Consider the following 12,620-nt stretch of genomic DNA (forward strand, 5'->3'; position numbering starts at 1 on the left):
AATCATACCCTTTGTACAAACCAGCTGCCTTAATTTCCTTGTTAAATGCCTGTTCAAGCCTGTTATCAGCTGTTAAAGACATTTCCTAGAAGAATAAAGGGTTCATTTCAGGCAGTAAGAGTACTTCTTGTGTTTCAGTGATTTAATCCATGTGGGAACAGCAGAGTGCAGGAAAATAATCATAGTTCCATGAATACAAGGCTGCTTTTTTTTTTTTTTTTTTTTTTTTTTTTTTTTTTTTTGACCACGATAATTTTGGCTACTCTCCATGGTAACCTCTTAACCATCACATTCAGTACTGGTAGGAACAGACTTTCTCTTGACCAAAATGGCTGTATTTGGCCCTTGTTTTCCAGAAACATAGTAGTTAAAGCAGAATCAGATTACAGAGCTGGTCTGTATTGTTTCCATTTGCCTTATATCTAGCTTCATCACTTTTTTTTATTTCAGTCAAGTAAAATTGGTCTGGCATGGCATGCGTCATGATTTGGATTTCTTTAACTTTTCCTTATTCATGTTACCTAGTCAAGTGATTATTATTAAATTGTTTATTTTCACAGATGTAGCAATTGGGGCTCCACAAGAAGATAATCTAAAAGGGGTTATTTATATATACAATGGCAGGGAAGATGGAATAACGCCATCGTTTTCACAGGTACGCTTTCTCAATGAAAAATAAATCAGTCAAGAAAAACCTTAAGTTTAAATTCAAAAGGGTTTTCCCTTCATTTAACACTCAGACCATCTGAGGTACTTTAAAAGACTTCAGAAATTTTTTACGTAGTCTGTGATTTCCAGTCATAACATAATCTATAACAGAAAAATAGTGTTTTGGAGGCCTCAGACAGGGTTTATGGGACATAACATTTGCAGTAATTGAGGAATATTACTTTCAGAGGTATACTTTCATAGGTAAGCATGAAACTGCCTTCAGCAGCAGGATAGTTTTGCTAACATTTTTCAGTGGAAATTGTAACTCAGAGATTAGTTTTCCAAGAATAATTTTCTCTGCTGTTTTTTTCCTCCTCAGAGAATACAAGGACAGCAAGTCGGTAACTCTTTAAGCATGTTTGGACAATCCATAGCAGGTGGCATTGACGCAGATAACAATGGTTATCAAGGTGAATGAAACAATTTTATTTGTTTTTAATTTTTAAAAGAGTGGAGGTTCATAGGGAACAACCCTATAATGCTACTTGTTATTTCTAACAGAAGCAAAATCTGTTACTAAGATGACATGTCACATCTTGCATTTTGGGAAATAAAAAAAAAGCTGAGGCAAACGGTCAGTTTTCACGGTCATCTGTTACTGAAGGACTGAGAATGATGTAATAGTAAGATCGTAGTGCATAAGAGGAGGAGAAACATAATTTTTATTTTTATGGCAGCCGTCTTACCTGCTAATGTCACAGTGAGCTCGTTTGGCACTGGAAGCATGTTTGTTGTCCAGCCTAGTGTGCTAACCTAAAAATCTTACTGGTCTTCACATAGTCTGGATTTTGCCAGGTGTCACTGGCTCCTTGACCCTCAGTGTGTGTGAATAATTCAGTAACCTGACTCAGGGCTCACAATGTTGGATTAAGACTGTTGTGGAGTTCTTTGTGGGCATGACACAGAAGAGCTAATTTGGTGTAAAACAGCTTAGCTGGTTCTGAGTATATACTCGTCGCTTTATACATATTGTCAAAATATTTTGACATTTTGCAGATAAGTGTTATGTCAGTTACTGCCTGTCCTGCCCCGTGGGTGTAAAAGCATAAAGTTATCATGAACTGCATGTTGTATGCTCTGGCTATGTCAAGAGAAAAGTTATCCAGGTTAATTTGTAATACTGAGCTGAGAGGTAGTGTACAAGTAGTCAGCTGTCAGGTCACCTGTTGTTTGGCAGTCATGTACTCAGATCCTTGTATCATTTAGACTCATCTGATGATTCACTTATGCTACCTCATTTGAGAGGTGTATATATAGTGTATACTTCTTTCCTTACTGCATGAATAGTTTTCAGTTAGTTTGGAATAATGAAATCATTTTTTTTCTATCTATATGTATAATTTCATACATACAATATATACAGTTATATATGTAGAACTGAATTGTTTATGTATGTGTATATAGTAATATTGAATATTTGGATTAAAAAAACCCCCACAAGTACCTCCTATTTAGCTGAATTGTCCTTCAGTATCAGCCACTTAAATGTGGAATAGAAATCAAATCATCACATTACCAGTATCTGCAAGTCCAGGAAATTAGCATGCAGCATTAATGGACAGCGGACAAGTACTTGAGGAATCATCCTCTAGATGGAGAACACCACTTTTGAATATAATAATGACTTCCTTCTAATAAATAAAGGGTAAACGGTGTTTTAATGCCGACCAAAAGGTGAATACAAAATGCTTGTACCCAAGAAGTAATTCCTGTTGACAAATGATGCTTACTGATCTATTTTTTTTGTCCAGATGTAGCAGTTGGTGCATTTCTCTCTGATTCTGCTGTGGTGCTGAGGTGAGGTTGCTACATTTCAGTGCTTTTAAAGACAATACAATCTAGCTGCATTTTTTTAATGCAGTGTAATAAAACTCAGTAGTCTACGTTAACCTCATGATATTCTTCTTGGTATCTTGAACTTGAGTTATTAGGCTCTAGAATGCTCTACAGCTGAAACATTTAAGTAAACACCTTGAAGAAACAAAGTATCATTCTGAAAATTCTTGAGGCAACAAATAATGTGCATACAACTGTTTCGATCCTGAAAAATGCAGATAACTTAAAAAAATTATAATTATGAAATATAAAAGTAGATTGTCAGATATTGTTATATTCTTCAGAGATTCTGTCAACTATGTCTGAAGTGTTTTGTGAACATTAACACTTTTCTATTCTTAGAACAAAACCAGTGATAATTGTTGAAGCTTCTTTAAAACATCTTAATTCAATAAATCGAACTAATTTAAACTGCATGGAAAATGACCAGCCTGCCATCTGCATGAATTTGAAGATATGCTTTACCTATAAAGGACGAGAGGTACCTGGTTATATTGGTAAGCTACTTGAAAAAAATTCCAGTATACGTATTCATTTTAAATGTACCTATTTACAGAATAATGCTATTGGCATTTAGTTTATTATGCTTCTGAACCGCATTGTAATGTTGCCATTTCAGATGGTCCCTTTCACAGCATCACAAGTACATCCATCATTTCGATAGGTTTTTGAATGAGTTAATATGCTGTTAGGGTTCACGAAGAAATAGAGTGCACTTACTCCATGAACACATTTTTTTACATAGTTGCCCAGGGACCATATTCTGTTTTGCACAGTGCCTAACGGGAGTGTCTGTCAAGTTTGTCTGAACTTTCCACATGCAAATGTATGGGCTGTTGCTTTGCAATTAAGTGGAATTAATGGTGGGTGAATGTCTTTTCTTAATGTAGAATCAAATGGATTATTCAGCATGATATTCAGATATCCTCTAAAAGCAGTCCTCCCAGACGTGGACCAAGCCACATGGGACTGCTGTAGGATGCAGTCTTCCACTTAGCAAGAGAGAAAAGGCATTCCCTCCATAAAGCAGCTCAGGTGCCTGATCATGTTACGGAACGTTATGTGAAAGAGAGGGTGTCCCATCAAAATTACTGAAAATATATCTTGTATTTTGTTTTATATAATGCATATTTAGTGTTTGGCAAAAACTGGTATTGCTTGAAGCAATATCTATTGGAGGGAATATTCATGGTGAACTACTTTAAAATGATGTACTGTCTAAATTTGACTGTGTTGCTTGGGTGCTTTTAACCTGCTTGTCATGTGCTATTTGTAAACTGCAAACAGCCCTGCAAATATATAGTATATAAAATTAATTTGCTTACATCTTCTGTATGAGAATATACAGTATCCTTTTAGGAAGACATTACAGAGAACACATCCAACAATGAACTGTAAAGTTTCGAGTTCAGATCTTTTGAAATTCATATTTGTTGTGAAATAGGAGCAGTCAGACTGGATTACCTTTGCTGAATTCTGACATAAGACTTTTTAACTTAAATAGGAAATTCTGGAGGAAAATCTAGATCTCCTCACTCAACTTTTGGCAGAGATTAAGAAGTAAGAGATCAGTAATGCTCTGAAACTTATTTGCAATTTGTTGTTGTAGCAATTCATGCTAACTTAAATAGAAGAAACTGTGACAATATTTGACAGTCTGTTGACTTACCTGTTTGTTGAAATTTAATGTCAGCCCTGGAAGTAACTTGAAGCAGGTTTTCTTTAAATAGATTCTGGTAGAAAACTATAACTTGACAAAACTACCCCTGATGTAAAAGTGTGTATCAGGAATCAGTCATGATGCAGTCAATTTTCAGAGGACTAGAAGCTTTCATTGGGTATGGATTTATGTCAGAGAATTTTTAAGCAGAGCATTCCAAAATGGGTATTATAGAACATACTTAAGGAAGTGAGTCAGAAGATGTAATTTCTATCATAAATTCATTAAAATTATAAAACTTAAAGTTTTTATAACTTTTCTCTTGGTTTTATTTTGCAGTACTGCTTTATAATGTGAGTGTTGATGTGAACAGAAAAGTGGATACACAAGCAAGATTTTATTTTTCTTCCAATGGAACATCTGATACAATCTCAGGAAATGTAAAGATTTACAGCAACAATATTGCCTGCAAAGATCATCCAGCGTTTATGAGGGTAATGTAATTTTCAGTATGTATTGCCCCGTATTGTTCTCCTTTGAAAAGCACACCTGCTGCAAAAGAACCTATTTTGTTTACACTCGCATCACATCGTTTTGGAAGTAAGATAGTTGTGTTCATAACTTCCACAGTTAATATATTTTAATGCTGATGTTTTCTCAGTTGTCTGTGGGACAGTCAGTGGGTCTGCTATCTCTTATGTCGGTGAGAGTGTGCATAACAATAGTAATCAGAGTGATGAAGTAGGACATAAGCATTCTTCACATTTTTTCACCCTTCTTTATGGATGACAGATCATGGATTGAGGCTAGTTTGGAGCAACCAAGAATGATGCGGTATAACATACACCTTCTGCTGAACATTGCTGATGGAACTTTCGCATGTTTAGGGAACTTTCCCATTCCCTCTTTAATGCAAAATCTTTAAACTTGCAGTTGCACAGAGAAAATGTTTATTATGTTTTGTCATTTGTAACTATTTCAGAGAATACATGTATGGTCTTGCTCACCTTTTTACTGGGAGTAGATGAGGTAGACTCACCTGATAAGAGAAACCATTCCTGATCCATAGGAAGTGAAACGATTGCTGGGAGAGTCTGTAGTTCGAGGTTTATAGTGTGGTCTGTTTTGTGAATTTGTTGCAAGAAGCCAAAGGCTAACAGGGCATGAAGAACACTTGTTTGGAGTTGTTTGATATTTTCCTGTAAGGGATGCAGCACTCACCAAGGGAAATACTCAGAGAATCAAGAGGTGGAAACAGGGTAGGAAGAGCACTCGCAAGTTTCATGGAAGAATTTAGAGCTAAACAACATGAAGAATGTGCACTGTGCTGAAAAAGTGATCTCTCTACTCCTCTGTTAACAAAAGTTAATCCTGCTCAGATACATCCTTCTCCTGGACATAGCAACCCTGAATCCAGGACCAGATTTGTAGTGAACATGGTTAAAGTTCTCTGTCTGTGAAAGTGTATAGACAACTTTGTTGTAGAAGGTGGTAGGAGGGCTTCAAGGAGAAGTCACAGAGATAAAGTGCTGCCAGGGCAAATGGGCATTCAGCAAAAGGCTGTTGGAGACCTGGAAGGTGTCAGCTAGCCAGGGAGACCTGTACCAAGACCAATAATAGAGATGGTACCAGCTACCCAGCAGGACAAAGTTGGCTGTTGGTTTCTTCAGAGGTAGAGTTTGATTCAACAGCAACCATCCTCTGAAACTGAGGATGGTACTGGCTTGGAAATGAGTTAGTAAGAATCTAATCAGTAAGATCCTAACCTAAGACAGTAGTAGTCTCAAAGTCATTGTTGTCCTGGAGGAAATGAACCTTTGTATTCATGCTTGATGTATCCCTCTGAAGGATGAATGAGGGACCTGTCCTGAAAGTAAAAACAACTGCAGTCGGGACAAGGATATAATATTTTTAAGTTAATTCACTGGACAGGAAATAGTAAAAGTGATTTGGTCTGTCAGACTTCTTAGACTCTTGCCTATTCCAGCAAAAATTTTGGAGAATAACTGGGAAAAACTTTAAGCCCTAAACCACAAACAAATAATAATAACTAGGAGACACAGAGGAACCATGTTTTATTAAACTCAACCCCCCCCCCCCAATTTATCTCCTGTAAGTCCTTATCTAAGGGGGAAAAGAATTCTTTAAAGAAATACTAAGGACAGGGAGTATTTAAATGGTAGGGGAAACAAGGGTAATAAAATAATAGACTAGTTTGCCTAGCCTTTTCTTTAAATTTTCTTTAAAATTCTTAAGGTAGCAATTCTGTGACCTTTTGAAAGAAACATCTATTAGGATGTTTGGTACAGTTGGTCTTGCACAGAGTCTGGGAAATAGACCTGATTATCTACAGCTACAAAAAACCCTTCAGGGAATAAGTCTCTTCCTTCCTTTTACAAATTTTTTGCTTATGAGACCATTAGAGGCCAATACTCCACGATGAAGCTTTGGGGTAGAAAGGAAGGCTTGTTATCTACTGGAAAATTGCCCAGATGCGTCTGAACTTGTAGTTGCACCTAAGTGAACATTACTTACAAGAGCAATGGCAAATTGCCACTAAGAGTTTTAAAAGTAAGCTAAGAGAGATCTGACTGACAGCCGACCTTGTACAGATTGCTGTACCAGCATCAGCAGGTATCTGTGTAGGAGGAAGGGTATGATTTGGCTCATCAGTTCCTATAGTTATCATTAGTATTTTTTCCTCCATATAATTCAGTTTTCTTTTTAATTCTTAATTAATAGCATTATAAGCATCTCCTTCCACCCACTGAGGTTTCTGTAGTTATATGAAGCTTCTAAAGTTAAGTAAGTGTGAATGTCTGTCAAGTACAGTCCTTGCAAGAGACAATGTACGTTTTATGTATTTTGAGTAAAGCCTAATTAATAGCTAATTAGTATAATGGAAGTAATATAAAGCAGATGCAGAGAAGACCTTGTGGAAAATTATTATGAATTAGATAATATGTGATTTGGCCAAAGCAAGCTTGCAGATAAGAATTAAAGTAGTAGTGGCCATGTGGAGGGACAATCAATGTCTGTCTATCTCCTACACTTAGGGAGTAATTTAATCAGGTTTGCTATTGTTAGTACTCGGTGCTTCAAGCTGTTCAGTTTCCACAAGTAGGTAGTTTGGGCTCTGATATGCAACATTCCTACACAGTCAAGGGTTCGTGTACAAAATGGGCATTTATTGAGGAGTTTAATCTTTTTAATACAGAGTAGGAAATAAAGAGGGAGAAAAATAAAATGCAGTCATGACCTGCTTTAGTGGTACCATGGGAGAACTTTTGCTTTCATACAGAAATATCCATGGGTTTTGTCTGACATTATCCCACTGGTTAACTTCCTCCATTTTAGCCAACCTTTGCCTAATTTTCTGTTTGGGCAGTACAGCATTTCATAGGTGTGTAAGGCAGTATTATTGACAGAAAGAGGTTCACTATTCATGAGGACTTATTTTAATATAAGAATCTTCCATTCTGAAATGCCTGATGCTGTCATTGAATGAGTTATGCTTATCTGTGTTTCTGATTACCTTTTTCGTCAACAGAGATGTGTGGAAAAGCAAATGAGCCATATGGCTTATGAAATTATTTTCCGTGTCAAAAATAAATGTTCCTGTTTAAGTTGGTTCTAGGGAACCTTACAATCTTTAAAACATAAGCATACATGTCTTGTTTTATATGATTAACTCATTAGGTTTCCAATTTTCATAGAAAGATGTAAGGGATATCTTGACTCCTGTACATGTTGAAGCAAGTTATCATCTGGGGCATCATATTCTACAGAAAAGAAATGCTCAAGAATTTTCACCACTTCAACCCGTTCTTCAACAGAGAAAAGAAAAAGATGTTATAACAAGCAAGGTTAGTGTATGAGTTCTCTTTTTTCAAATGCAGTAAGTAAATATTCACATTTTGTTGTGAATATTTGTTGAACAGTTAAAAAAGGCGCCACACATCCATAGTATGCAAAGGAATGCATTTTTCAGACCAGTACCTAGTTCCTTGATCTTAATTAATAAACCAACGTTCTAAAAAAATGCCTAATATTTTGCTAAAACAAACCTTTGCAGAGCGGGTATACAGTCTGTATTTTGATTTTTTTAAAAAAAAGTACCTGCAGAGAATTTGCAAGAATATATAATGTTATATACCTCAAAACACACAGGTATGAAATTCACTCTTTAAAATACTCGTTCTTTGTCAGCTACACAGGATGAGTCACTTTCCAGTATAAAATTGTCATTTATAATTAATTCTGTGTTGGTATTAATCTTGGAGTGTTTCAACGATGTTGCTGAAATATTAGTTCTACAAAGGTATTGCAGATTTTCAGACACAAAGTCTGTAGGGGAAAAAAGTGTATTCTGCATCCTTAAAAGAATATGAAATTAACTTTTTTCAAAAAAAAAACCTTATTAAGAGTGAATAGACTTTTACTCTGTCTTAAGCAAAAGTCAGGATGCTCTGAATTTTTAACTATTAAATGGTCATAAACTTATTATTACTTTTCACAAACAGTAAGCTTCACGTAATTCAGGTACAGCTGACTATCAGAATCTCCGAGATAAATAAAAACTCCTTTTAAATGGCATGCTTTTCCTTTTCATCTTCATTCAGAATTTTGTTTTAGAATCTGCAGTTAGAGAGAAAGAGGGTGTTGTTGAATATAGTGACCTAAACATGCTCTATAGCATACTGATAACCAAGGCACGGACACATGCAACTCACCGTGTCTCTGGTCTCATCAAACCTTACCAACAGTATGATAAGTAAAGTTTGCGTAATGAAACTCTATTACAAAAGTTAATATGCTGTATCACAGGAGAGACTGCAGAGACCTTGTTTCTGGACCCTTTAAAACACTGCCCTTTTTATGTACTACTTCTTCAAAAATCAGCTGAGCATACACCCACTTGTTTAACTGTGAGAGACTGGAACGCCTCGCTGTTGTTCTGGGTGCACGCAATGTGTTTGGAAAATGGCAAATCACAGCCTGATGGAATTGGTTTTAGGAGCAAGAGCTATTAGCCAATTCCAGATAACAACGTGATAGGTTTCTTTCTTTGGAAATACTTTTAGTCACTGTAATGCACAACACCCTAACGTGTTCTTTAAAATTTGTCTTTTATAGTTTGTTTTTGCAAGATTTTGCTCCGAAGAAAATTGTTCTGCTGACTTGAGCATTTCTGGAAAAGTTGCTTTTCCAAAGTAAGTATAATATGGCTTTCAGTTTTTTGAAAGAGGTTCAGTAAGATTTTATCTAAATTATTCCTTAATCTTATGTATATAAAGAACATTAATTTGCAAAAGCAGACTATGGATTCCCTGAGAAAATATGAGGAGTGAAGCTGTGTTTAGTTGAAGAATATTTTAAAATCTTAAATCTTCCAGGAAGTGTAACAGAAATGTATATAATTGAAGAACTGTTCTTGCATAACTAGAAGACTTTACAGCTCATAAAATACATCTTTATAGAAGATATATTTATAGGCAAATTTACAGAAAGGTAAACTTGTATTCTACACTTCATAAGTAACTTGGCTAAGATACAGTGCACAGTGCATGCTCAATATGTAGACATCATAACTGCTGTTATATTGACAAGCTATCAATTCTTTCTGCTGCTTTTATGGAGATACTGTACTTGCACTGTACAAAGAAGATACTTTGGTTTTGTACTAAGACGTTGTTATATTGATTATTTCAATTATAAAATAAGTGGCTGCTTTTCCTCATTTACTTAAGACTATTACATCTTCAGTTTTATACTGCCGATTGAGACACCAGATGGTTGAGTATTATGTGAGGTTTAGACTTCTTTTCTCTACATAGAACTAGCTTGCATTTTCCAAAATTAATCTTGTTTTTTGATTTTTTTCATTTATGTCCCTAATTATTTTTATATACCCTTTAATATGTTTCATTTTTTCCCATTTGTTCCAATTAGGTATCATATTTACATCTGTTGTTATGCAAGATAATTAATGCATTTTCAAAGTATTTAAATACAACTATTATTGTCTCACAGAATGTGTATTACACCAGGCAATACTTTTGTGAGATGTACTTCTATTTAGCAGCATCTTTGGAAAGTTTTAAGTCATGTACCATTGTTTCTATTCAGAATGGATTTTAATTATATGATTTTCGGTTGTATTTTATCATTACCACCCTTTTCTCTCTTGAATATTATACTTCAAAGGAAGAAATATGGGTCGTTGTGTTCAAAAAGAGAAATTGTACCTGTTGTGAATCTCAGCTAGATAGGTATTTTGTGTGTAACCTAGATTTTCTTGTGTATTTTATCACTTTTAAAGTTGATTCTACTTTAATCGAAATGCTAGTTTGAACAACCTAAAATGACACCACAAGATGATGACAGTCACATAATGCTGATAAACCACACCTGTGTGGTCCTGAGCATAAGCTCTTTCATCTTCATAGATTTCAGAATAAGATTAGTATCTTTCTGCCTACTTTAACACATGGCCTGTAGCATGAGTCTTAAGACCTTTCATTTGCTTAGGCTTGAAAATTACTTTATTTGATCATAAACTTTTTGGAAATAAAGATCATGCAGCATTTCCATTCAGCAATACAGTTTTGTAAGTACTTCAAAACCCTAAGAAAGGAAAACAGATTACAACATACCTGCTTGGCATTAGGTACCAGTAAGAGATTTTCAGTGTAAATAAATAGGCTAAATATCTTGCTAAGGTGTGAAGTATCACCTTATATTACATTGTGCCCCTAGAATCTCGATTAAAAACTAGTTAGCTGTGAAGCGTTAATTTATGTTGTCTAGACAGAATGCATTCATTATCCTTGAACAGCAAAGCAAACACTTTTAAAAGAATGAAATTAAATAGGGATGTCCATGTAATGCTTTACTTACTGAGTTACGAGTTTTCATGTATACACTATCATGTTTTGTTTAAATTGCTTAGATTTTGGCCTGCTCTGTGTATTTCTAGTCCGCATCATGCATTTTTTAATGAAGAATGAAATATGATTACCAGGGAAAAGCTCTAGTTCAGCTTTGTTGTAGTCCCAGATGTGCACCTGGTGCTTTTGTGTACTTGTGTGTTAAGCTGGGAGGCATCTTTGTGACAGCATCTTGTTAATGAGCTTGGCTTTAATGCATATAAGAGGACTGAACGGTAAGCATATAACTAGAAAAACAACTTTAAAATTTAACCTAAACCTAATCAAGCCACTGAAATGTTAACATTGCGTTTTTCTTTAATTCGCTTTTGTTTTGGAACCTATCTGCTTATGCAGTGCTTTTACCTTCTGTTGCTTTTCTAAGTGCCAGCTTCTTTCCCCAAGGTGTTCAGTGACTAATGCTTTGGTTTCGAGCCAGAATATCTGATAAATGTCTATTTCTAGGCAGCCTTTCCACAAGTCTTAATTAAACTTTAATGTCAAGCTGAAGTTTACTTTTAGCCCCCCATAGGTTGTCTATACTTGTAACATGATTATAGAACATTGCATAGATCATGATAGGCATGTTCACTTGCCCTCTTTGTGACCTGTTTCATAGTCACTCCTATACTTAGAGTACAAAGAGTGAATTTTGAAATAATGTCTGAAAATACTGTAGTGATAGCACACTGCCGTTCTCATCTGTAAAGGAAAGGACTTATCTTGTAAAAGCCAGAAGCACAACTGGTCTGATAACCATTCTCTTTCTCTCTCATTAATAACCTCAGACCTTAAGTACAATACTGGAGTTGACCATCATGTAACTTGTGTAGTACCTTCAGTTACAGAACTGAGTAAAAACCTTCCTAATGATCTCCAGCTGAGCTTTGTCAGAACCAAATGAAATTAACTAAAAGAGCAATGAAGGAAAATTTTGGCATACAAGCTGTATATAGAATTATTTTTCACTTATGATAATTATTTTTATAGGCCTCATGATAAGAAAACGTATCTCGCTGTTGGAAGTATGAAGACTTTATTGTTGAACATTTCTCTGCAGAATGGTGGAGATGATGCATATGAAACCGTCCTCCACATTCAGATCCCTAAAGGTCTTTATTTCATCCGAGTTTTAGAATCGGTAAGAACAAAAAAAATCTGTGAAACACTAATCCTTTGGTATTTTTGGTGTTCAGCCAGATATTTTTCAAATTATGTTAATGAATTGTTGAGTTTCTTTGGATACTGACAACCAACACCACCACCACCCCACCCCCCCAAAAAAACCTGACGAAATTCCGGTTCTAAAGTTCTCAGTATTCTAGCTACCTAAATCATGTGCAGTTTAATGAATAGAGGTGACTTAAATCATTTCAATAACAGCATGTGATGGTAACAACTAAAATTAAAAAAAAAAAAAAAAGTTTCTAAATGTATTTCAGGATGTTACTGCTACTTTTTGTCAGGCGATCATGTTCTTGGTC

At 35.3% G+C, this 12,620-nt stretch overlaps 1 protein-coding gene across 2 annotated transcripts in view; it reads left to right on the plus strand.

Moving 5' to 3' along the window:
* ITGA4 (integrin subunit alpha 4) overlaps positions 1-12,620 on the plus strand; it is a 40,181-nt gene that overhangs the window by 17,762 nt on the left and 9,799 nt on the right. For both annotated transcript variants that reach the window (XM_074911010.1, XM_074911011.1), the window contains exons 11-18: positions 561-655; positions 1,031-1,121; positions 2,463-2,508; positions 2,890-3,044; positions 4,547-4,701; positions 7,924-8,073; positions 9,344-9,420; positions 12,127-12,277. In XM_074911010.1, coding sequence (XP_074767111.1) covers positions 561-655; positions 1,031-1,121; positions 2,463-2,508; positions 2,890-3,044; positions 4,547-4,701; positions 7,924-8,073; positions 9,344-9,420; positions 12,127-12,277 — 920 coding nt within the window. The remainder of the gene's footprint in view (positions 1-560; positions 656-1,030; positions 1,122-2,462; positions 2,509-2,889; positions 3,045-4,546; positions 4,702-7,923; positions 8,074-9,343; positions 9,421-12,126; positions 12,278-12,620) is intronic.

This window comes from Athene noctua, chromosome 7 (assembly GCF_965140245.1).
Source record: "Athene noctua chromosome 7, bAthNoc1.hap1.1, whole genome shotgun sequence".
NCBI classification, from domain to species: Eukaryota; Metazoa; Chordata; class Aves; order Strigiformes; family Strigidae; genus Athene; species Athene noctua.